This window comes from Labrus bergylta, chromosome 10, assembly GCF_963930695.1.
Source record: "Labrus bergylta chromosome 10, fLabBer1.1, whole genome shotgun sequence".
NCBI lineage: Eukaryota > Metazoa > Chordata > Actinopteri > Labriformes > Labridae > Labrus > Labrus bergylta.
Window position 1 is genome coordinate 17,712,009 of NC_089204.1, and position 25,018 is coordinate 17,737,026.

The window sequence follows — 25,018 nt, forward strand, 5'->3', positions numbered from 1 at the left end:
TCTGGAATTTTCCAGCAACAAATCTCAAGGAAGAGCACTTCAGACATTTACCAAACATATGCCTATTTATAACAGGAAACGTTTTCTTAAATATTGGCATATGAGGGGGGAAACAAGACAGATTTATAAAGATGGAACATTTTTGCAGTCGTTGTGCAGACACAAGGTGAGGCGGATTTAGGTCGTTCAAGATAAAAAAATAAATAAAAATAAAGGGAAAAGACGTATTTTACCAGAATGTAAAAACGTAACATGTTATATTGTTGAAAACAATTACAATAAAATGTCTTAATTCTTATTACTATCACCGTTGTTATTTTAGGGGTTTAGATTTTGTCAGCAGACTCTAAAGTCACCGAGTTTAAGGCACCACATCGCCTTTTTGTTTACAAAGGGGTTTTCAAAGAGAGCCATAATACGTTTTTTTTTGTTTTTTTTTAAAGAATGGATGTTTTTGGGGGGGTGTGGGGGTGGGGGGACGGGGTGTATGATATGCTCAAGTGTCTTATAAGAGTCGCGAGAAGAGGAAATATCTTAATCTCTTGATATTATTTGCATTTTCGTTGGAAAGAGACTTGCATGTAAACTTTGCGAGAAATGATGAAACATAAAACATTCAACTATAGTTTCATATACCCTTTACAATAAAAAGTCAAAAAGAAATACATGGATTAAAAACGAGAATTTCTTTGAATATGAATCCTTCTTGGCTTTTCCTTTCTTTCTCTGTATGAAGCAACAGTTTGTTTCGATATTCGTCTGCTTCGTCGCTCTTTCTTCTTTACACCATTCATCTTGGTGACCTTTGAAAAACATGATAGTAAAACAAATATCCCCTCACTTGAAATCCTTGCGTTTCACGCAATTTCCCATGCACTTCTTATGTATCTACTTTTTAGAGTATTATATTAACCTAGGCTATACACTTGCTGCCAAAGTAATGGTCCATGCTGTATATTTCCATTGGCCTTTTGAATGTAGCCATACTCTGAGCCAGATTAACCGTCATGACGTTGGGGCACTGTTTTATCAGAAAGCATTACTGTAGAGCTCTTTCCTTTTGACACATGTGGCTGCTCTAAGAATGAGGATATTGTCCTTTATGTGTGGACGGGTCGATATTATCAGCCATAAATGCGGACGAGGAAGTAGTGAATGGTGGGGAAATTATGTTTCCAAGCTTTTTGTTCCTGACTATTGCAGATAAATTGAAATATCTTAAAAAAAATAAAAAACTAGGCTACGTCAAAAAGTCTAATAACAGCGTAGGTAAAGTATACAGTTGAGTATAATTTAGGTGGATTAAGGACATATTTAAAATTATGATGTTTTTATTTCTTTTGTTTTTGTGTCACGTGTAGGCCTACGGAAATTATAATGTTATTTATTAATATTATTAAAAAAAACATGTTGCAACTTAACGTCAAATTTTACCGAAGTCATCCAAACCCTATTTTTAAAGGGGCGAAAAAGAAACACTTTAAGAGACTGAATAATGTGGCATGTGGCCATTAGCCTGTACAGGCGAAGTTGTGCGAAATGCGCACGAGCTTCTCCAAACCGGGAAACCTTGATTTCTAAGTGATGACACCTTATCTGTCCGCGCGCGGCTCAGGAGAACAGAAGTACTGTAGTGTTTGAGTGAGGAGGGAAAAAAAAAAAAACACGACACAGAAGTGGAAACGGGCGGTGAAAGAAGACACTTTGTTTGAACAGCTTCAGCCGTACAACACCTCCATCCATATATCCACCACGTGAAGAATCAACTTTAATTAACAACTTTTCTACCAATCTTATAGAAGAGGATTTAATGTGCTTTCATTCTTATAAGCTGCGGTGCATCTAGGTGGTATTTTATTGAGATAGCCTACTTGTAATTATGGCTGTAATTATAATTTACATCATTCAACACAGTAACAGGTAGGCTATTTCCCTCATAATTTAGCGTTACATTTTTAAGAGGTTTGATAGGCCTATCCGTGTTGTATGTAGACCTTTTGTTTAATAATTTTTTTCACAATAGTACACAATGGTCTTCAAATATTTGAAACGGTGGAGGACAATTTTATTTCTTAACTCAGAGGAACATTGGAGGAACATCAGGGCTCATTCAGAAACTAGGTCTATCTAGTTTGCTCGGTTATAGGAGTTTAATAAGTGTACTCAGACAATGTGTAAACTGTCTCCCCTCCTGTCATTAAATATAGAGGATCACTCGCACATCGTTGGGTACAACTTGTGGCGCGTGAAGGTCAATTACATACAGCCCAAAGCCCACACTTAGTAATTAACAGGACTTCAGTGAATGTGGCTCTACTCAAAACAAGCGTGTAACAGCAGCTTGCGAGCAGACAAAACACGGAATAGTTGGTCTCTCACCAAACCAACTCTGTAACCCTTCAATAGCTGTGATTTTCGTCTCTCTCTCTCTCTCACTCTCTCTCTCCCTCTCGCTCTCCCTCCCTTTCTCTCTCCCCCCCCCTCTCTCTCTCTCTCTGTATCTCTCTCTCTCTCTGTATCTCTCTTTCTCTCTCTCTCCTTCTCTTTTGTTTCCCATAAGAAATGTGAACTTGATCTGGCATTGTGAGCGCGCCATGTGTGAGAAGAGGGGAGGGAGGGAGAGGCTATTAAACGATTTTTGGGCAGAAGATGTTAGGAGAATCCGCGAGCATTTAAGTAAAGTCCTAACAAGGAGCCTCGGTTATAAACGCTGGTTTGATTTTGCCAAGCAGGCTTATCGGAACAATGGCATCCAACTGAAGCAGAGGAGTCAGGAGAAACGGCAGGACAGGTGTGAACTGGACTTGATTTCTGCGTGGCACAAATTCATCTGCAGGGGATTTAATCTCTTGACAATTTACCAACTGTGAGGATGTCACAGTCAGTTAACAAATAGTCTTGTAGAGGAAACAAATCCTGAGACAATAAGGAGGGAATGTTGAGTCATGGCCTCGTAAAGATCAAATAGCCTCCATTCATGTATCGCAAACCGTAGAAATAGTTGTTCTGACCTAAGAGATCTGTTACTTTATAACTACAAATTAAAACCCCAAATCAGTGTTAATGTAGGCTATGTCTTCACAATCAGACTGTTTCACCGCCAAAGTTTATGTAAAAATCATTTATATGAGCTTTTCAGTAAAACAAACCCGCTCTGATTGTTAGACTATTCATTCATTTCACCGCGTCCATTAAAAGCAATAAATGTCGCAGTTCTCATTCTATAGTCTACTACACGCTTTGTATTCGTGGGTTTCAAAAGAAAGATATATTTCTAGACGTAGGCTATTTACCTTTTGATTTCTTGAGCAATTCTATTCAGACCTTTATAATTAAAAAGAAAAAATAGTTTTAAAAGGCTCTTGCTCTGAGTCGTTACGCAAACATTTTATCTCTTTCAGTTTTCCTCCTTTTTTGTCTGCGGGAATTATTTAGAAAAAAACAACTCAGCCAGGTACACATTTTTTAATATCATCTTTTAAATAAACAACAAACATGTTTATTAAAACGAACATTTCATAGCATACGAAAATATGGTATATACGTCTGTTTGTTGTTGTTGACATTGCCATATTATTATTAAGATATGCCATTAACTGAAATTTTATACAAGGGGTCATCCATAGTAAAAATGTCCAGCTGTTTGATATAATGACTGCAGTAGAGTGGATTGACAAAGCAATTCTTATATAAAGAAAAAAAAAACTTCTTACCATAACTGGTGAATTAAAAAAAACAAATGAGTGTTGTTTAGTTAAAAAAAAGGCCCACACTGAAACAACACCTGGAAACAAACTGTGTATAAGGAAACAAGAACGCATTTTCTAATATTTCCAAAGAGATGATTTAAGAGAAATTCATAGTTTATGTATACACATATATATATATATATATATATATATATATATATATATATATATATATATATATATGTATGTATGTATATATATATATATATATATATATATACATACATACATATATTGTGTTAAAGGTTAACACACGCTATAGGTACAGTGATGAGTTTTATAATGTGACACATTATTGGTCCCGGTGGGGAAATTCACTTTTCACTTAGGCCCCCTTAAGGGAGGTCAGGGGTCAAATGTTTAAAGCAGCCGCCCCTGAAGCTGTAAGTTATTTGCTGTATAGCTTAAAGAAACTTTGGCAGAGCAGGAACAGAGATCGATTTTGCCAAAACACAGCGGCAGTTTAAAGATGAATGTAGTCTGCTCAAAACAAATGATTTTACTGTCCAAATGTGCAGCAAGTGTCAGAGCTCGCACTGTCCCAGTAAAAATCTCACCAAATATAGGCTAAGTGTGTGTGAGGATGGTAGTATAGAACACAAAAAAATATTTCTGAAATGAAGAAAGGCATTGAGTGTGAACACTTTACTATTAATACCACTTGTTGCCTACAAAGGGTGCTGGTTGTACTAACAAGGGAGTGGGACAGCTGGGATTTACATTACTGATATAGTGTGACTGCAGAGTGAAGTGTTAGAGGCGAGTCAGCTGGTGGTACCATCATTACAGCTCTGCTTATATAGCATAGTTACAGCACTTTAAAAGAAATGTACCCCTTTATTCAAACCTTCATCTACAGTTATGTTTTTATTTTCAATGTATACCTGTGCTTTAAATGGATAAAAAATAAAATGCAGATAGGCCTGGATTAACATGTGTCTGTGTATAGCAGACATTACTCCTTTTGATACATAATTTTTTTTCTTTAAAAAATCCGATTCATACAACAAACTATGCAAACAGTAAGACAGACTAACTCTTCTCTTCTGCAAGTGGGTATCAGCAAATCTATACCAACAAGGAACCCATCTTGTGGAATGGGAATAACATGTTTAAAGTGAAAAACATCTTTCATAATCTAAAAACCATGAGTGCATTTTTGTAAGAGCTGCAATGTCCTTTTCAAGGGAAGAAGCTGCGCAGAAAACAGCAATAGGTCAAATATGAAAATACCAAATTGACCTGCTACCTGCATCATTTTGAAAAATAAGTTAGTACCAAACATAGGATTCAGTAAAAAAAAAATGTTAATATGATTAATATTCATGTCATAATCTTTTGGATTTGCTCTTAAGTATAACAGGGATTCAGATGGTTCACAGACAGACTGCAGTCTGCTGATGCAGTAATGCATACAGACAGACAAACAGACAGGGGTTCTGTTCTCAGGTAGAGACGAATTAAATCATGCACATATTCAGGCCAAGAACCAAGAACACCCAAACAGACAGCCGAAGAACGTCAGAGAGCATTAGTAGTATGATGGTTGTTTGTATCCCAAATAGCGTGTTTTTGTGTCACACTGGAAGTCAAATACTGATTTGGGGTAAGGTTCAGCCTGAACTCATTTAGGGAATTAAACACTCAGGCAATCCGATTGCTATCAAGATGAGATCTAATATTCAAAACGCAGGTTGGGGACCTGTTAATATTACTCAGAATGTAATTGACAAGTCTTTTACAGCAATGCATGAACATCAACATAATCAGTGGTATGATTTTTCTTTTCTTTTTGCTATCATAAGCAAACTTGCTAACAGATTCGTTTTCAATTATAATCAGCTGATGCAAACAGTCGAGAAGTGGCATTAAAATGATTGTATCAGCCTGACATTTAATTTTACCATAACAAATAATGTAATAATAACAAACTTTACCATTAAACAACACTATTAAAAATAAAACACAACTGACAACAGATACTTACCTACATTTGTAACGTATAAGCATCTTTATTTATTTTTACTTTCAGTGTTGTGATTATTGATGGGCACATTGATTTCAGCCTCCCCTCGACCATTATGCATTTTTGGTGGATCAGGTGTGTCCCATAAAACAGGATAAAACAGCAGGGGGTTTGGAGAGGGAGAGGAGGAGGACGGGGGGCACGGTGTAGAGTTACGGTCAAAAAAGAGAGAGAGGGATGGCCAGGGGAGTACGAGCATTAATGCACTCCCTGTGTGCCGGACGCATACAGTTACAAAACACACACACACTCTCACAAACACATACGCACACAGTGGGCGACCTTTGCTCGAGTGAAAGGTCAGCTGACTGACCGAGGCCTGACTTCCACCGCTGTAACCGACTCCTGAGACCTGACACAGATCCAAAACTCAAGAGTCCAGCTGAAGACTAGAAATGTAACTTAGTTTCAGTATCACACATTTCATTTTGAAAAGCCTAACACTGAAAATGACAAGAGTTACGTTTGAGTGCCCCTTGTTCCAAATATATCCAAGTAGAACAGAATGACTATTGCTACAGAAGCAAATGTTAAAAACATGTAAACTATCAAAAACAGCACATTACATATATTGCATTTTTACATTGTTTAAAAACTGAACTCTCATATTTTAGTTAAATCAAGAGGGAGAACACAGAAATAGAATTGAGGATAAATGAACCCTTGAAACAGTTTAATCATGAATATAAAAGAAGGTCTATTGGCCACTCAGTGGATTATGACTCATATTAACTCGTGTGCAGTATTTGTCAACATTCTCAAGGTATCTCTCGCCATACAGGTTTTTTATATATTGTGTAACACTGATTTCTTCAGTCTACTTTAAAGTGTGCAAACAGTTTATGACTCTTTTTATACAGTTTTGTAACTCTAAATTTGCAGACTTAAAGTAAAGGCTTTCCAAGAAGTGTTAACAAGTTTTTTTCATTGAGCATGTGATGGTGTAAAGTGTAAAGAAGTAGTGGTACATTTGTGAATCTGTATTGTGTGTGTGCGTCCATGTGTGTGTGAATGTGTGTGTGTGTATGTGCGTGCACTCGGGGTTAAGAAAGGCTCACCTGGGCTTTTCCCCCTACTGTAAATTCCTGGATGGGAGACAGACACAGGCTGTTCTGATCGCATTAGGTTCACTCGGATGGTTTTTCCAGCTATTGTCACCTGACACCACTCCATTAAATCTGTCCAGCCTAAAGATTAACTACACTATTCTTTATGCTTTCAGTGGGTGTTCACGCTGAACTCAAAGGGCAGGTTAAATCTTGCACAAGATTTTCATAGTGAGCTGTATTTTATGTTCGGCCCATCCAGCCCTTTACTTGATGTAAGATCAGCTAGCAGCGCAGAGTGTCACTAAGATAAATAGTTTTAAAGCCCGTCCATCCATCAGTTTAGTCCCCCGTTTTATTATTGTCAGCAGAGGTCATCTGATATTACTAAAGCATAGAGAAATGAAAAAGTAAAGCTTTAACAGTATAAAAAACTTTTTTTTGTCACTTTATATCGTCTGTTTGTTTAATTGTTTTTCAACTGTCCTTCATGACATTCACCAGAAAATGTTTTAAACACAGTTCAAATATAACAAGGATCATGTATTTAATACTGTTATAATGACAACATATTTCAGATAGGTAGTATATATGTTTATTAACTGTAAACACAGACATACTGCCGTATAACGTACTTCATTGAAAAGACATCTCTGTTTCCAACCCTGGGAAATGATACAGCAGAAAAAAGTCAGCAAACACACGCACATCAATTCTTAAGGCGCTGAGTCGTAAAAAAACAACTGGATGAAAGCTGATGAAGAGCTGGGTCAGGCTTGAAATGTAGTGTTTTTAAATGCATTAAGTAGATAACAATTAGTTTTTGGAGCTACAGTGTTCTCTCTACTACCTCTACTAACCTACTATTATTAATGTTGGGTCTCTGGAAATACTAGAACAGAGAGTACGGTCATTTGGATCAATCAGTATCCATGTTGATTGTGCACACTGGGCCTGTCTCAGTGTCTGAGTGTGTACACTGCAGGTTTGTCTGTTTCCAGCTAAACACACCAACGGGTTCAACCTGCCAGACCGTTTACTCAGCACAGTGTGTGTGTGTGTGTGTGTGTGTGTGTGTGTGTGTGTGTGTGTGCCCGTGTGTGTGTGTGTGTGCCCGTGTGTGTGTGTGTGTGTGTGTGTGTGTGTGTGTGTGTGTGTGTGTGTGTGTGTGTGTGTGTGTGCCCGTGTGTGCATGTGTGTGTGTGTGTGTGTGTGCCCGTGTATGTGTGTGTGTGTGCCCGTGTATGTGTGTGCGTGTGTGTGTGTGTGTGTGTGTGTGCATACACCTCTATGTTGGCATCAGGCAGAAACATTAAAGAGCCCTTCGTTTTGTTAAACTTCCTTAAAAAAAAAAAAAGTATGCAAGGTATATGCTACAGTACATGGTAGAGCGTGTCATTTATAGACAAAAACTTGAATACACTTAATAGTTTAATGAGTAGTATCAGTGTGGCAACTGTCCCTGTGCACACTGTACAGCATCACAAATACATTGTTGTAGTTTTTACCACTTATCATTCTGTAAAATCCTAAAAGAAAGTCAGGTTAGACAGAAAATGAGCAGAAAAAAAGGTCAAGTTTGTGAAATATGTCCTTATACATTTAAACAATAAACATATCTACTTCATATGATCCTATTGCTCCTACATGCACACAGTGACCTGACATATACGTAGATGTCATGAAGCCAACTAACTTCCACACTGTACAGACTTACACTGTTACACTGTGTTCACTCCACTTAGTTCTTTGCAGATTTGTTTTAAGAGAAACAAAACCTCAGCACAGACGTGATGAGAGGGAGCTATTCAGGTTTTCTCCATTATTTAGAGAACAGCAGCAGAGTTTAGAGCAAATTTTGTCTGTTTGAACTGAACACTGCTCCCACCTAGTGATCACTTAGTGTAACTGCAAGTGTGTAAAGTAGTGAGAAAAGAACGTGTTAACAGTGATGAAAACTCAACATAAAGGGTGGACCTGCTTAGCTCTGAAACGGATTCAGGTGCACTGAAGAGAAGGGAACAGAAAAACTCAAAATATCAGCCTCTTCACTGTCTTTAAAAGTAATGAGTTTGGTATCAAGACAGGAAAAACAAATTTCCCCAAGGGGACAATAAAGTGTATCATATCGAAAGAACCTTCATCATACAGGCTTGAGAAACACTGCATTCATTCTTATTTATCTGCAGCCTGTGTCTGTCTACACAGAAAGATAAGTGGCTTGTTTTTTTCTAGCAACACAAGGTCCAATATTTATGTACTTTATTTTGCACCAGTGCGTTACAAACAACAATAAAGGTATTACATGTGATAGTAATAAATGTGTCAGATTATCAGTTTTTTCTTGGCAAAAAGTGTATCTTTATCATCACAACTAATGTTTGACATTCAAAAAAGTAATTTTTCTCCTGTCAACATCAATAGAGTGAAAAGCAATTTCTCCAGACCAACTTTTATGAAAAGTAAAACTCATGCTGTATTAAAAAGTAAAACAAATTCAAGTTAGTTTGAGAGCTGACTTGAGCAACTTTCCCACTTGATGTGCATGTGTTCCATTGGAGAGGCAGAATTAGGAGTGAACGCGTATCACTGCACATTATACTCTCACATTTAACATACAGGTTGTTGCTCCTCAGATTATTCAAACTATATTGTAGGGAAGAGGAGAAGTTGTTGGAAAAGGATGCTGTCACATGTTATAACTGGTTGATATCGCAAAGGTAATAGTCCTCAATGTCTTTCAAATCGACATTGTTTTTCCGTTTTGTTTTCATACTTGAGGTTAATGACCATAAAAATAACAAAAACATCTCTCCAGTCCTCTATCTCCCTTCCTTCCTCCTCCCCCTCCCCTCCCCCTCCTCCTCCTCCTCCCTCCTCCTGATAACTTACACTAGACTGGTTTCCAAGCTTTGGACTCCTCTTGTGTTTTTTTTTTTTTCTCACCCTCAGCAGTGGCAGCTGCTTGAAGACTCGTTTTGCTTTGTTGCCGCTCTCTTGCTGCTTGATTAGCTTCCTCCACTGCACTCCAAACGCTGCTGGGTTTCAGCCAGAGCAATTTGAGGAAGAGAAATGCAGAAAACATGCCACGGGTATAATTTCACGTCACAATGGGGTGTTTGTGTCAGTGACCTTAAAGCTTCTGTATACACCATTTGTAATTTATGGTACACTTGACTTGACACACACACATGTAACTACTAGAATGGATCTAGAAGCCATGAATACCATTAGCAGCTTGCATAGACACCAGAATGAGCCACAATAGACTGAATGTATAAAGCTGTACAATGAAGAGTTGTATGTGTAAGGTTTTCTGAGTGAAAGCATGCCATCACTCTTCACTCTTCATTTCCATCTTATAGTAAGTCAAATATTCAACTTTGAGTTCATGATGACCCCTGGTGGTTGAAGTTAGAAATTTGAACTACTACATTCTTCTGTTTTGCCATTTTATTAAATTGTACGAATGCGTTTTATTAAGCTTGATAATACCAAATAAACCTTATATTGAATGAATGAATCGTATTTTCACAACATGCAGGACTAATACATAATCAGACACACTTCCTGTTTTCCTCATTCATTGATGATCTATTACTAATAACAAAGCCAATATTGTGTTGGGGACGCGTCGGCTTGTTGGTTGTTTGTGTGAGGGGAGAGGGCTCTGTTGATAATGATTTAAAGCTTCTGCACAGAGCACCAAAGTGAAACTGTCATGGTGACCAAGGACCAATTAAACAGCTAGATGCTGCATATTTTAATCACACAGGTGCATTTAAAATCATTCCTTGAATAATAGATGGTGTAATTATATAATACTGTATGTACATGTTTGATAGCTGAATACCTGCTAGCAACCTTCTATGTCCTGTTTGGTTTTTCCACTCACGTTCGGGAGCAAAGGTTTTAATTTTTTTTTTTTACACAGTCAAAGAGATGGGTTGAAGATATAATGACACAAACTGATGCTGATAGTTTTTGGAAGGCTGTGGTGTGTCCTTTTTTGAAAGAAAACATTAACAAAACATCTACAGAGAATAGAGGCAGATTCAACCAACATTTTATATTTAATACTTTGACTTTATTTGAAAGATATTTGTTCCATTAGGCTGATAGCCGACTGGAGTTAGAGCGAACTGCTGCAAACGTGTACAGATGTTTGAGTGCTAAAAATGATGCATCAGAGTGGCAGCTATCCTCAGTCAATGTGGAGGACCATATAAATTAGTTCAAACAACACTAAAAGGTGAATATTATTGATCACTAGATGGCAGTGTAACATAATGAGACAGCTACATATCTCGCTTAACAGACTCAGAAATATCAGTGTGAATACAGAGACCGAAGACACTGTGTGTGCGCCAGAATGATACATAACAGTGTTTTCACTCTGCATGCGTGCACGTGACATTTGAATGAATGAAGTGGAGGAAGTGATATCTTAATCCCAGAACAAACAGCACCCTGCTCCCACTCATCTCTGCTCCCCGGGGCTTTATGGGGACCAGTGTGCTGCTGAGGATTACATCAGGGACATCAAAAGAGAACACATTTGCACATTGCCCACTGACATGGTCGCACCAAGAACAGACACCACCGAGTTAAGCCAATTGACCATTTACACAGCTCTCACCCTCTCTCTATGCCCCCACATAAGGCTCTAATATTGTGGAGGTGGGGGGGAATGTGTGTGTTTAAAGAAGAGAGAGATAGAGATTCTCTCAAAAGCTGATGATTTAAAGATGGCTGATATTGTATCAAAATTATATATTACATTACAAAATTATATATTACAATTATATATTACAATTTATTTGTTAATATAGGACTTCTGAGATTAAAATCAGAATCCTAAAAAATAAATCAGAACCAAAAAATGTTTTTTCAGTGGCCCTAATGCTCTTCCGTGGTGATGTGTGAACTCTTCTGCAGTAATGCGAAAATGATTTAAGATCTCCCCATTTAGTTTCCTTATGTCAGTAGTTGTATTTGCACTACAACAATTCATCCCCTCAATGATGAACTACAAAGCATGTGAACTTTAGTAAGAATGTGAACTTGTGAAGCATACTTGAGTTTTTGACCCGTATTTGCTCCTCATTTGTGCGGCTCCCACAGTCCTACATCAGGTCTCTGAGCTCTGAACACTCAGCCTGTATTTTCCTCCTCCTCGCCCTGCTCTTCTGGGAGCTGTGCAGCTGTTTCTGCTGCTGCTGCTGTTTGATGAACTGGACTGAGTGAAGGCAGAGCGGAGGACAAGGCCGGTACGTGCTTCAATAATGCATGCGTTTAGGAGGCCACCTCGGGACAGAGGCCGTTTTTAAAGATCCTCCGCGAAGCGACTCATGTACAGGAACTTATTAAAAATAGAAAAAGTGGTCGGACAAAACAGCACGCTTCAGCAGAGGGCCTCCAGAGCCCGGAACCCGGAGGCCGGTTATTAACCAGCAAGGTACATCTTGCATGCACCTCTTAAGTAGATGCTCTCATAGACAATGAACTGTGAATTTGAAACATGAATTTCATTAAACTTTCTCCCCTTCTTTTTCCAGATGGGTAATCTCCATCCAAGAGCAGCAATGACAAGCAAAACCTTTCAGATGGATTCAGGGAGATGAATATGTGAAGAGGGAGGTGGACAATAGAAAAGTGAAGATGAGAAGACTGGAATTTGGCTTGTCATACAGCATGAAGGTATGTTCTTTAAATGCTTACCCAGACTACAGGATGTTAGCTTGCATGTTTTGCTGTGCGGACTTTTAAAAGGTGAATTTAAATCCACAGATCTTATTGTTACCCCCATCGTGCACTTTTAAGCCACCAGGTGAATTTAACTAACTGGTTGTGGACATTCCACAGATCTTATTGTCGAACAACTGAGCTACTACATCTGTAAACTGCCCTCACTGACCCCACATAAAGGTTTCTTATCCTCTCATGTGAACCTCAAATCAGGCTGAAACTGTTTGAGACATGCGAGTGGATCCAAAGTGGGGACATGAAAGAGTTATTGCCTATGGCGTGTAACATGCCGGCTACTCCTCTTGCAATGATTTAATGGTGGATTGCCGTAAGCGTTTTACTGTCCATTTACAGTGAAACCTTCTCTGTTGCATTCTCCCATTCCTCTCCCTCCCCCTGCCCTGCTCGCCATAATAGGCAAGTTAAACTCTAAAAGGCCGCGCTCCAACGGACACCATTATGCCTCCTCCCCTCCTCACCACCATCTTGCTCTCATGTACACACACACAGCAGTCAGTCACTTGTCTCCTTGGCGGCCTCAGTAAAACTCTGGGTATCGGTTTTTAAAAATTAACCAGGGATCGAGGGTTCCATTTCACTCTCTGGCGTCTGAATCCTTCATCTAGCTCTGAATGGAGAAGCAGCTTCAGTGTTCCAACATCATTTGACTTTCATGCAATGAAACTTTAATGAGTTGCACCCTGTACAGTGTGTGTGTGTGTGTGTATATATATATATACGGTGTGTGTCTGTGTGTATGTGTGGGCTGTATGAACTCACTGGCTTGCACTTGTCCCGGTTGTGTAAGCCAGTATGTATGTTCATGCTCACACTGACATTAACTGAAACACAAGTAGGATTAAAAAAAGAAAAAGAAAAATGAAGTCCCAGCTCAAAAACAGGTACACATTTTATGGTGATTGTAGCCAAACCGTGATGTCACAAGTAGGCGGATAAAAACATACAGTACACAACTGCTGCACAAAATCTCAAGTGAAGCAACCAAACTTTGTTCAAATACATTACGAAAAATATGTGACGCTATAGTTTGGTGGAATTTTTTTCAACTTAACTCAAGCAGCAGCCTTCAATATTGAACACCTTGACATGTGGGAAACAGTTTGGAGATATTTTCCCTAAACGTCCTCTAGATGGCAGTCAAGGCACATGTGTGGCTCTGTCCCGCTCAGCCTGCTTTTTGCCAGGCTCTGCACCTGCCTGTCCGCCCGCTGTCCGCTCACAGTTTCCTCTTGTCGGGGCTGTTTGTGAGGCATCCCGGGCAATCCGTGCCATAGCTTTGTAAATGAGGGTTAAATTGATAAGGACACCCAGGCCTCAGTCAATCTGCGACCTTTAGTCGAGTGCACTGGCACAAAAAGGAGGCGTGTCACCGGGCAAGCTTTACTAAAACAGAGGCTTTTGACTGCGTGTGACATATTTGGAAAAAATACTTTAATGTTAAATGTTATTTCGTGAAATGCATGTACTACAAATATGGCTAAGCACTTATTTTCATCATTACAAAATGTCATTATTTATCCTAAAAACACAAAATCTCAAATCTGTGTTAATATTATCACTGGGGCAGAACAATTGAGCTGCTGTTTTTATTTTTTCTCACATTTCCTGTAAATTGCTTGCTCGTATCATATACCAAATAGTTTGAGGTGTTGAAGTGGAAGTAAAATCTGGAACGTAAAACAAAAAAATCCTAAAATTACAGGTTTCTTTAAATGTGCCTTTTAAGTCTTGTCTGAGGGGCAAAAAAACGATACCAGATTTATTCTATATTTATATATGTTTAGTCCAAAACTTCTGTCACGATTAATGTGTGCCATGTTGACCTGCAACCCGGACACCATTGCCAGAAGTTTTCTATTATCGCCAAAATCGAAAGAGTTAAGAAAAACAAGTGGACTGGTGTGGGTTTTGTGTCTAAGCACAGCGGGACCGGGTGTCCATGTCCAGGTTCATCCGGTGCTTTCAGAACCAGAGCAGGCAGGAGCTCCAGCTGACGGACAAAAGCCTTCAGCATCAGACCAGGGAACAAACAATCACCAATTCGTGGAAGGAAAAGAGGGGAGCAGAGGGGGCGAGTCACCAAAAAGAAGCAAGTCCGAGAGAAGGGTGGTCTACTTTCCTTATATTTTCAGAGGGAGACATTTTTTAGATCAGACAAAGCTGCGGGACATTCAGACAATTTTTACAACATTTGAGATTCCATTTTTTGTTTTGAGATAGACCTGCTAGCATCAGAAATATCTTGCTGTATACTTAAAATTAACCCTAGAATTTAGCTAAACGATCTACTATCAATATACAATTATTATAATTGTGGCCATAGTTACACTTTCATTTGGCACAAATTACTTCTAAAGCTAGTTATTAATAATCATTCTTCCCTTTATATTTGTCACGTGTTTTGTATAAAGATGCTGAATTTTCATTGCTGATATCAGTGCTGTTCCGTGCCGTGCAATGCTAAAAAGGAGGCCTGAGAACGGCGGTAGAAAACACAGGTGCTGGGGCTCTATTTAAGCTGCTCAGCCCTCTGTCCACTCGGTGTGCACAAGGCGAGAGATCACAGCCTGCACCCAGCCAGAGCCCCCACCCCAACACACACACACACACACACACACACACATATGTGCTGCCACTGCAACGCTATACGCGTGCATGTGCGCGCGAGAGAGTTGTGTGTGTTAGTGCGCGCGCGCGCGTATGTGTGTGTGCAGGAGGGTTATGTTCGCTTGAGTAAGCTAGAGTTGGGTTGCTTTCATGTTATGCTTGTTTTAAAAAGATGAGGCTTGTGCAATGGCAGTCCACACTAATCAGCATTATACTGAAGTATTTCTCCAAGCCCCCCACTACTACACACACACACACACACACACACACACACACACACACACACACACACACACACACACACACACACACACACTCACACACACACACACACACACACACACACACACACAAACCCACACACCTCCCACCCAACCTGCCTATGAAAGAGGAAGAGAATGATCCCATCTGTGTGTACACGGTAGCCTTCATATAATGAAAGCTCACACACTCTGATCCTGTATCACTGCCTCGTGCCTTGTGTGACCTCCAAATTACTTTTTAATAGATGGACACTTTCAGGGAGTGTGTGTGTGATACGTGGTTAGTGTTGGAGAAATTGTGTGAATGTTTGGTGAGGTCGGGGGGTTGGTTGGAAGGTGTGTGTGTGTGTGTGTGTGTGATGGTGGTGGTGGGGGGGGGGTGTGTGGACAACAAGTAGCAGGTGTATGGCGGCTGGCATTGGGGAAAAACGCACACATTTTACGCACGACGGGCAGAGTCACATAATTGAAAGTACACAAAAGCGTCCAACTGTCGTACATCTCATGACGGTGGCCTGCTTGTAATCCTGCCAAATAACTTCATAGTCAATTTCCAGAACATAGTTTTTTACTTTAATAGCTAATATTATTTTAGCTTTATGATACCTTTTCCTCTCCTGTAATCCCATATAACGACATTTGCGAGGAAAGATACCGACAACGTGGTGCAGCTGTGATTTAGTGATGTAAGGGTGGTGCTTAATTGAAAATGTGATTTGTTATGAATATAGGCTCGACTTTTTTGGCCTCTACAAATTGTTGCTTAGATATGTCTCATAATAACCATACAATTAGATATCTGTCCAGATGCAGAATGAAAAGTCATGACTCAGTATAGACCTAATAAAATGCTGCAGCGCTACGTCTTACCTATTGCAGACAGGAGAGCAGAAAGTTCAGTCCACAGGGCCCCGCTCATTCCTGCACTGACAGCCGCGCTGCAGAGGCTATAGGGAAACTGGTGCTCTTTGGCTGCTGCATGAATACACAACAATAGAAAAGTTGTGCTCAGTTAACCGGTGAAATCCGAGAAAAAACAGGGCATGGCCAGTATTTCTCACCGCCAGACTTGGCTTAATTGCCCCCCCACCCCCCTCCTCCTCCTCCTCCTCCTCCTCCTCCTTCCTCCTGTTCCCTATAGTTGGACTGACAGTGTCTGCTTTAACTTCGGTGTAGAAGAAGTTGTGTTGGGAAAGTAAACTATGACCTCTAAGCGGATGTTAACGCGTAAAAAAAAAAAAAAAAACACGAATCCACACAAAGAGCATTTTCAGGAGAGAATTAGTTTGTGCTTTTCTCCACTTTCAAACCACTCTGACTTCAAATCTGAAAGCTATGAAAAGCTAATCGTCTTTATGTTGTTGACGTTCAGCTTGATGTTCATGCAAATCTCGTTTGACAGATGCACCGGCTCAGATCAACGCAAAACAACTTAAAGGGAGTGGAAAGAGAGAAAAACATGCTGGTCTCCATTGTTGCCGCACTTGTCTCACATTCTCGTTCAGTCTCATGAAAGTATCACACACACAGATTACTCCTCGCTAAGTTCCTTTGTCTGGTGATCCATATTTGAGTTGACAGATCACGAACAAGAGCTCCCCCACTGTTAATGACCCCAGCCAGCAACAGATAGACTCACACTTGCAGCACTTTTTTTTTTACTACTGCTGCTGCTCTGGCCCACAACGCGGACAGTAATGTACCTGTTTACATGCGGGTTGTTTACATGTCTAAACAAGTAATGGATAATCACCATTTACCAATTACCGATAATATTGACTTTTGGATGTATCATATCCAAACCTAGAATACCAATTATATTTATTTAACACATAGTTGGCAGGAGCATAAAGCAGTATCTATTTTAAAAAAAAAAATCCATTTGTGTTCATGGAGTGCACACGGGACTTGCTTGCAAAGAGGTGTAAAAGGCAATTGCAGTTTTTTTGAACACAGTATTTCCAACAAACACGTTGATTTCTTTATTTTTCCTGAATAAGTTAAGTTTGTATCTGCATATTACTGCTACACCGTGTTTAAAGCCTTGGCATAATGAACGTAACGTAGCGCAAATGAAGCCTATTCATTCATTGCTTGTTTGGTATTCATGAGTCTCTATCTGTGGCTCCATCTCTCAGATATACAGCCTTAATCCTCGTGTCCTCCTTTGCCGATAAAAAATGCTCTTCAGTTTACGATTAATTTAATCTCAATCATAGCCGGGACTTGTCGCAGCCAATAAAACTTGTGGAGTGCGTAAATGGAGAGGTGGGGGTGTGTGTGATAAGGGTCTGCTGGTGCGGCGGTGCCATGGCCCCTCGGTGCTCTTGATAGGGCATATCTGTCTCTGGCAGGCCGGTTTAAGACCCGGAAAGGGTTTAAAAATATGATACAGATTTACTTCATCTGCCATTGACAGCCAATGGGCGCGGGGAGGGATGGTTTGTTTCAGGCAGACAGGCAGCTGAGCTGTGCGTTTGTCTGCATTCTAGCCTCGGTTATTTCAGGATCACAGGCCCTTTGAGTCGACTGGCTGACGCTTTTGACACACTTGTTATTGTGTTTTGATTGGTATCCGTCTGAGGGAGACTTATGGCGAATGCGCACATTTCATCCAGTGGACACTGATAAATTCTATGGAGGAAAAAACACAATATGTCTTGTGAAGAATCTACAGCTAAGTTTGCTTTTAAAAAAGCATCTCGACATATCTCACTCTAAATAAAACATATAGTTTAAGAAGAATTTATGAGCTATGATTGGTTTGTTTTATGTTGTCCTTCTACGCATCCTTGTTCACATGAGTTAATAACTTATATCCATTATATAAAAGGAAACTAGTCTAATTAGGCACGTTTTGTATGGGAATTGGTTTCCTGCTCTGTATTCTCACAGTTTAACACCCCCTTTCAGTCTCTGTTCCGTGCGCATTTACGCACAGACAAACAAAACGCCCATAGAATTTCTGATTTAAGCTTTCAGACTTTTCACAAAATTACCAAACATCCTGAAGAATTATCTAAACATCCTGTTTTTGCTGACACCACAGTAGGCCTGAAGGTCCCGCGCTGCCTTGTTGGAGACTGAACGGTTTCAGCCGTCTTGTAATAATAAAAGCCTATACAGAAAACGTAGCTTTTCATGCCAGGCTCCACTTTTTAAAAATCTCCTGCGCTCTCCCTGCTCCAAACATGGCTTCTGTCATGTCCTACTTTCTGTTACTAAACTTGGCACTACTACACTCACAGCGATTCGACGTGTACTTTAGAGTTTTCTATAGTTAATAAAATAAGAAATGCACATGGGGAAATCCTTCATGCTGCTTCTTGGTGGCAAAATGTTTTGCCAAAGGGTTTTACACCATAAACTATACCTCCTGCAACAGTGTCCTATAGCGAAATGTGCCCCAGTCTGCAGCATAATTGGTTGGGGATTTAGATGGAAAAGGACTGCAGGAGAGAAAGCCTTTTTTGGAGGGGGGAAATGGTTCTCGTCCGAGGAAGAAAAGCCCTTTTCAGCGGGCCACAATGGGAGATTGGGACAGGGGAGGAGTCCCATCGTGATTAGCCCATTTAATGGCGCGTTTACTTAATTTCTGTATTCACTGGCAACGGTAAACAAAAGGGGAAATAGCACTCACATTTTTAAGTGCTGCATGACGTTGACGTTTGCCAGAATTTATGGAGCATACAGAAGCACTCGTATAGGCGAATTTACCAACATTTTCCCTCTGGAAATGGAGTAAAACACAACTTCTTCGGGAAAAATCAAAAGCTACAACATTTTTGACAACTCTATCCCGGATATAAAACCTAAAACTTTGCGTTGACTTCATTCCTCTGACTTTATAACCCAGCCTGGGTTAACACATAAGCCCTGATGAGCATTAATGCTTCCACAATCCAATAATGAGCCAATATGAACATGTGTTTAGCTACTTATTAATGTCCTTATCCGTAATCGGATGGAGAGACACACATCACGGGACGAGGTATAGCAAATTGAATACTGTATTTGATTTAGAAATGTATGGTACATTAACATAATAACCACGCAAGAAAAGAAACACTGAATAATGTAAATAAGCGCTTTGAGCGACCCTGGGGCGGCACAGAGGAGGAGAAGAAGAGGGGGGCAGCCTGCACTTGAGTAAATGTAGTAATAACAAGCTATTCCACTTTTCATATTTTACTTCTGAATGGCAACATATGTCAATTGAACCACCACCCCCCCCCCCCCCCCCCCCAAAAAAAAAAAAACAACAACAAAAACGCCTAGAGCACTTGAGTTGTAAGTTTTGACAAATATTTTATGTAGGAACACCAAGTCAAGAAAAGTGAGGGAGGGATAGAAAAGAGGATGAGGCGAGAGGGGAGAGAGCAATAATTATGTACAAGCAATATTTCTACACGTATATTACAGACCGGGAGAATGATCGCATTATTTGAGATATACATAATTCAATATAAAATTTTGAAAATAAAAATAAAAATCTGATACAGTCATAAACGACATTTTTTGACCATGAACCCCACACAGGCAGTGACAGAAGTGTATTTAAAAAGGTGCTTACGACTTAAAATGATTGTCTGATGAACACAAAGTAAAAAAAAAAAAAAAAAAAAGGATTGCATCTTGTCTGCGTGGCATCATCATCACTTGGACTTAAAACGGAGATGGGTGGAGGAAAAGGCGACGAAGAAGACACCAAGGCGATCTGTTTTATTCCCTCTGATCGATGTTCTTGATGGAAAATCTTGCATTCAGGTTATTTCCCTGATTACAAATCAAAAATAAAAAAAGACATCATGCAAGTAGTCTAGTAGTAGAGGTGGTGTTGGTGGTGGTGTGGGGGTATGAAGAGGAGGGGGAGACGTGGGTCCTTTGAAAGCGCTTTTAATAAAAAAAAGACGTGCTTTTATCTCTTTTATTTTAATATTTATATCAATCGGTCCTTTTTTCATCCGCGATATTTCATAAGTCTTTTTTTCTTCCTCTCAGGTCCATTTTCCCTGTAAATATTTCTCTTTTTGTGTTTGTTTTTGTGTGTTATTTTCTCCTTTCCTCCGTATCATACATCGCACTCCGAGTCACTGGATGTGACAGACAGGATGGACGTCCCAGTATCGACTCGTTCTGTCATACTGGAAACGCTGGTGGTGGGACTTGCCGCAGTCGAAGGCGACTCCGCCGAGCTGTGAGGGGTGAGACCGGCCTCTGAGAGCGACCTCATACCGCTCGGTCCTATTGCTTGGTGCTGGAGCCTGGAGAAAGAAAAGAAGCGAGAAGTAGGAGGAGGGGAGGAGGGGGAAAAGAGAAGAAGAAAAAAAATGAGAGAAATGGCAATTAGACCTGAGAATGTCCCCCCTCACCCTCCTCCTCCTCGTGCAAAATAGGGGTTCAAACTCGCCTTTTCTTTCCCCCTGCCGGCCCCAGCCATGCATGCATGCTTTTATCAAATAGCCAGCTTTCAGGGGGACAAAACACAGCACTATTTAGACTGCTAAATGTTGGAAGAAATGTAATGGAGTTTTGTTTTGTTTTCCTGCAAAAGTAGACACGATGAACGCGCAAGTCAGCAACCTGGAATCTAAATTACAAGTCACATCAATACCAGAAAATAAGCTTTAAATCCAACTTGGTTTGTCTTAAAAGAGCAGTTGAATGACATTTTTAGACTTTAGCTGTTTATTTGCAGTCTGCTTTGAGCTGCATTCGCTCTACTTTTATCATTGTTCTTCCTCATTGAACGATTTTATTTCGGTCAAAAATCCCCCGTGACCCTGCAGATTCATAAACAAATGATTATCGTTTATTTTAAAAGAATATAGGCCTTTGTCCATGTGCAGAATGTCACGATGATTCAACACACTTATTTTTAGTCTGATTGAAGTGGAAGTGTGTGAATGAGTGACGTGGAGCTCCAGGTTTACTTCAATCATCCTAAATGATTATCTCCAATCCACTCACGGTAATAACTCGATCACGGCGGGATAATGTCAGGCTGGAAATATATCTCTTCATTTAGCAAAAAGATTAGAATAGTATTCATATGGCTAAGTCCTCTCCGTTTTATTTTCTAATCAATTATAGCATTTCAATGGAATGATACCACTCTCAATGCAGCCTACGTGCTGCAAATGCTGTTTTTAATACGCATGCTCATTTTAGTCAAGTAATATCAGTAATATCTGTATTATCCTTTAGGATAATCTTTTTCTACAATTCTAAGTAACATGTGATGTTTAAATTATAAAAGCCTTGTACGGCATGGTAATGATGAGTCTATGCGTTGTGTAGCTGAAATAAAACACAGCACTGCTTTAATATTTTAAATATTAATATATTTAAAAAAATATTTGCAGTGAATTACAATTTCAATATATTCAAAGGAGTAGAGACATTTTAGATTTGGATAAATACAAATAGTAAATTTAATCCAGTACTGTTTATGCCATGCTTTACAAAATATAAAGAAAATATATCTTAAATAATTATTTATATGGATGTTTACACCATCTTCATCTGAATACACGTGTGTCTAGAATGAGTGAAGTACAATAATGTTTACAAAAATATTCAAAGCTCTCTTTGACTTTTATTTCTACACTTTCACTCCAATCGAAAAGATAAACAAGCTGATTCTTTAAAAGCTATACTCTGCAGCTCATGTCCGGTTTAACAGCCGTTTGGTTTGTGATTGTAATATATATTTTTTATTATTTAAATCGGAGTTATTTAAGCATCAAAGCACATGAGTTTTAACATAACCTGTATGTTTGTTATATCTTATAATTCAAAATTCAACTGGACAGACCCGCAAAGTCCCATTTCCTGTCAAGCGAAACGTTGAAGAGGCTTTTATATGAAACTAAAAATACATTATATTTTTGAAGACAGTTTTGGATGTTAAGTAAAGCATCAACAGTCTTTTTTGTGTTCATCTTATTTTCACATCATAACAAAAATGTCGGCGCAGCTTGCTCCCTCCCCCTGCAGACAGACTCGTCTTTTCCCTAGACAGTCTCTGTCTGTAAACACTACTACATGTTTATTATACTCAACTTCAAATCTTCGTTTAAGCATTTTACGCGAACTTTCCAACATTGTTGCGTGTCGGCTGTGTGGATTTAAAAAGAAAAAGAAGAAAGCACCAACCTGTTTTTGGCCGCCGCAGCTCTGTCTCGTTGCCTCCGGTTTTTAAACCAGTTTCCGACCTGTGTAGGAGTGAGTCCAGTGGCTTGAGCCAGTTCCCTTTTCTTGCTTGGGTTTGGATACGGGTCCTGAAGGTACCACTCCCTCAGCAGGCTCCGTGTCCGCTCTTTGAAACAGTGCGTCTTCTGCTCACCGTCCCAGATGGTCCGAGGCAGCGGAAACTTCTTCCGCACCCGGTACTTATCGACCGGTCCGAGGGGACGTCCGCGGAGCTTCTCGGCCTCCTGGTAGTGTGCTTCCAACCACATGGCCTGCAGTTTGCCGTGTGAGTCCTTGGTGAACTTGTGGTTCTCCAGGATGTGGTACAGGTCTCTAAAATTCCCCGTGTGGAACGCCACCACGGCCCGGGCGCGCAGGATGGACTCGTGCTTGTTGATCGCCTCACACGCTCCCGGAGCCACTGGCAGGGACCAGAGGAAGCGGCCCAGCCGTTCGATGTCCCCGGTCTCCTCCAGCGTCTCGCAGACGCTCGCCACCTGCTCCGGGGAGAAGTTGAGAGTCGGTAGCTGAAACATGGACAAGTCTTCTGGAGACCTGGTGGTGGGAGCGCTGTTCGCCAGGAGCAGAGGGCGATCAGCGAAGTTTGGCAGGAAGAAATGGGAGGGATAAAGCTCTAAAGGCGATCTGAAAACCATGGAAATGACCTGAGAGAAAAGAAAATTAACGAGAAAAGGGAAAAACCGAAAAAACCCGGCCGGTAAAAAAGATTGAATGATTCAATGGCTATCGCCTAATGACACCAGCCTCATAATATCTCCCCCCTAAATCCGCCGTTGAGTGTAGCATTGAAACATTTTGTTTCCCTTTTCTATTGGTCTTCTTGGTGTCGTTGTAGCGTTGTCATGGCAGCCCTGCCAATCACTGTCAAGCGTGCCAATCATTAGCCAGTACGTAGCGCGAGGCTTTCACCACTTGTGAAGCACGCACGGGGGGTTATCAGAGTCTCCGATCTCCACAGCAACCCTCCCACCGCACCGCGCGCATCAGGCACAAGCCAATGCTCGCCTATCTGCTGAATGGAATGAGCAATTAGAGGGTGGAATATTATTGCGATCTTAACGAGGCTCGTTAAAGCTAAAGAAGATATGTAGACTGGAGATGCTTAGGAGAGCCGGTGTGGGAGGGAGGGAGGCAGAGGGAGCTTTAAAAGGGTGACAAATGGACAACCAATGACTGCAACTCCGGAATACACGTTTCGAGTAGAAGCGAGTCAATTTGCACATTGTTTTCCTAGTTTTTTCCTGTATCCGCTACTTTTGATCGTATTTATCAATTTATTCATTTTTGTCCCAGGAAAGGGGAGGCGTTATTGGGTTTCCTTCTCATGTACTGTATCTTATCACTTTCTATTTTCCTTATTTCCAAAATTTCAATTAATGAAATCATCCTAGAATCTGTTGGCTATCACCGGATCCGTCGATGTTTTTAACTGCAAGTTCGCATCTTTATGATTTGTTCTGAGCATGATTTGCTGGTGTATGTGGTCACTTTGTGTTTGGTGGGTGCAGGTCTGGGTGCAGGCTGCCGTGTGATGCCGCTCCCCCTCCTGCTGTCCCCGGCCTCGCTTCTGGGACGCTGGGTGCAGCCCTGGCCCCCTGCCCGCTGCCTCCTCTCCAACCAACACAATTTATTGTTCCAAATGAATATCGATGCGCGGCTTTCTGTTGATCTAACAAAGGTCACAGCGTTTTAGTTTGAAAACTAATTTGCTTAAGGCATCACCCTCTTAATGCCACCCGTTTATCACGGGGTGCTGTGTTAGTCCAGCCCTCTAATTAATACCATTAGTATAGGAATTACAATCAAATGGCAACATGAAAGCTTCTTGGGGACATAAAAGCAGTTTTCATGTATTTGATCTAGAGGTAAGGACACGATCCATGTCCACATCCAGTCACAGGATTCGGCTTACAGCAGTAGCCGCGGCGGTGTGATTTTCATGTTTATGGCTAAAACGGCTTCATATTTAGACAGGGCTTAAAGGGTGTTAAAATAGTGTGAGTTCACTCTAACACGAACAGTGCTCACATTGTGAAAGGGCCGTGTACAAGGCGTAGCATCTAGACTCCACTTAATCCGCCCTCAATAAAGCTGACATAATGATCCTAAGCCGCCTTTCTACAAAATCATTCAGGAATTCAAAACTTTTCCTTCCCTCTCTCTCAGATTTGCACATTCTCCGGGCCGAAAGACCACCAACTTCAAGCCTGCATGGACAGTAAGTAGACCAAATCCACGTGCATGTAGAGCCAATGCAACCATTTATGTTCATCACCTCTGATGACATACTTAACCAAATGCAGGCGCAATTACGCACGTTTGCGCACTTTTACGCATCAACAT

The 25,018-nt window shown here is 40.4% G+C and overlaps 2 protein-coding genes across 2 annotated transcripts in view; one reads left to right on the forward strand and one right to left on the reverse strand.

Moving 5' to 3' along the window:
• The window catches only part of six2a (SIX homeobox 2a), a 4,657-nt gene extending 3,963 nt beyond the window's left edge, over nucleotides 1-694 (forward strand). Inside the window, exon 2 of the mRNA XM_020651827.3 lies at nucleotides 1-694. This exon is cut by the window's left edge and continues 556 nt beyond it. The gene's annotated coding sequence lies outside the window, so the exon portion shown is untranslated.
• A 19,057-nt stretch (nucleotides 695-19,751) lies between these two features.
• On the reverse strand, nucleotides 19,752-23,457 carry six3a (SIX homeobox 3a). The gene is made up of 2 exons (XM_020651826.2): nucleotides 22,619-23,457; nucleotides 19,752-20,724 (listed from the first exon to the last, which is right to left on the reverse strand). Exons 1-2 carry the CDS (start codon nucleotides 23,308-23,310, stop codon nucleotides 20,532-20,534), a joined length of 885 nt encoding a protein of 294 aa, XP_020507482.1. The 5' UTR covers nucleotides 23,311-23,457; the 3' UTR covers nucleotides 19,752-20,531.
• Between the last annotated feature and the right edge of the window lie 1,561 nt (nucleotides 23,458-25,018).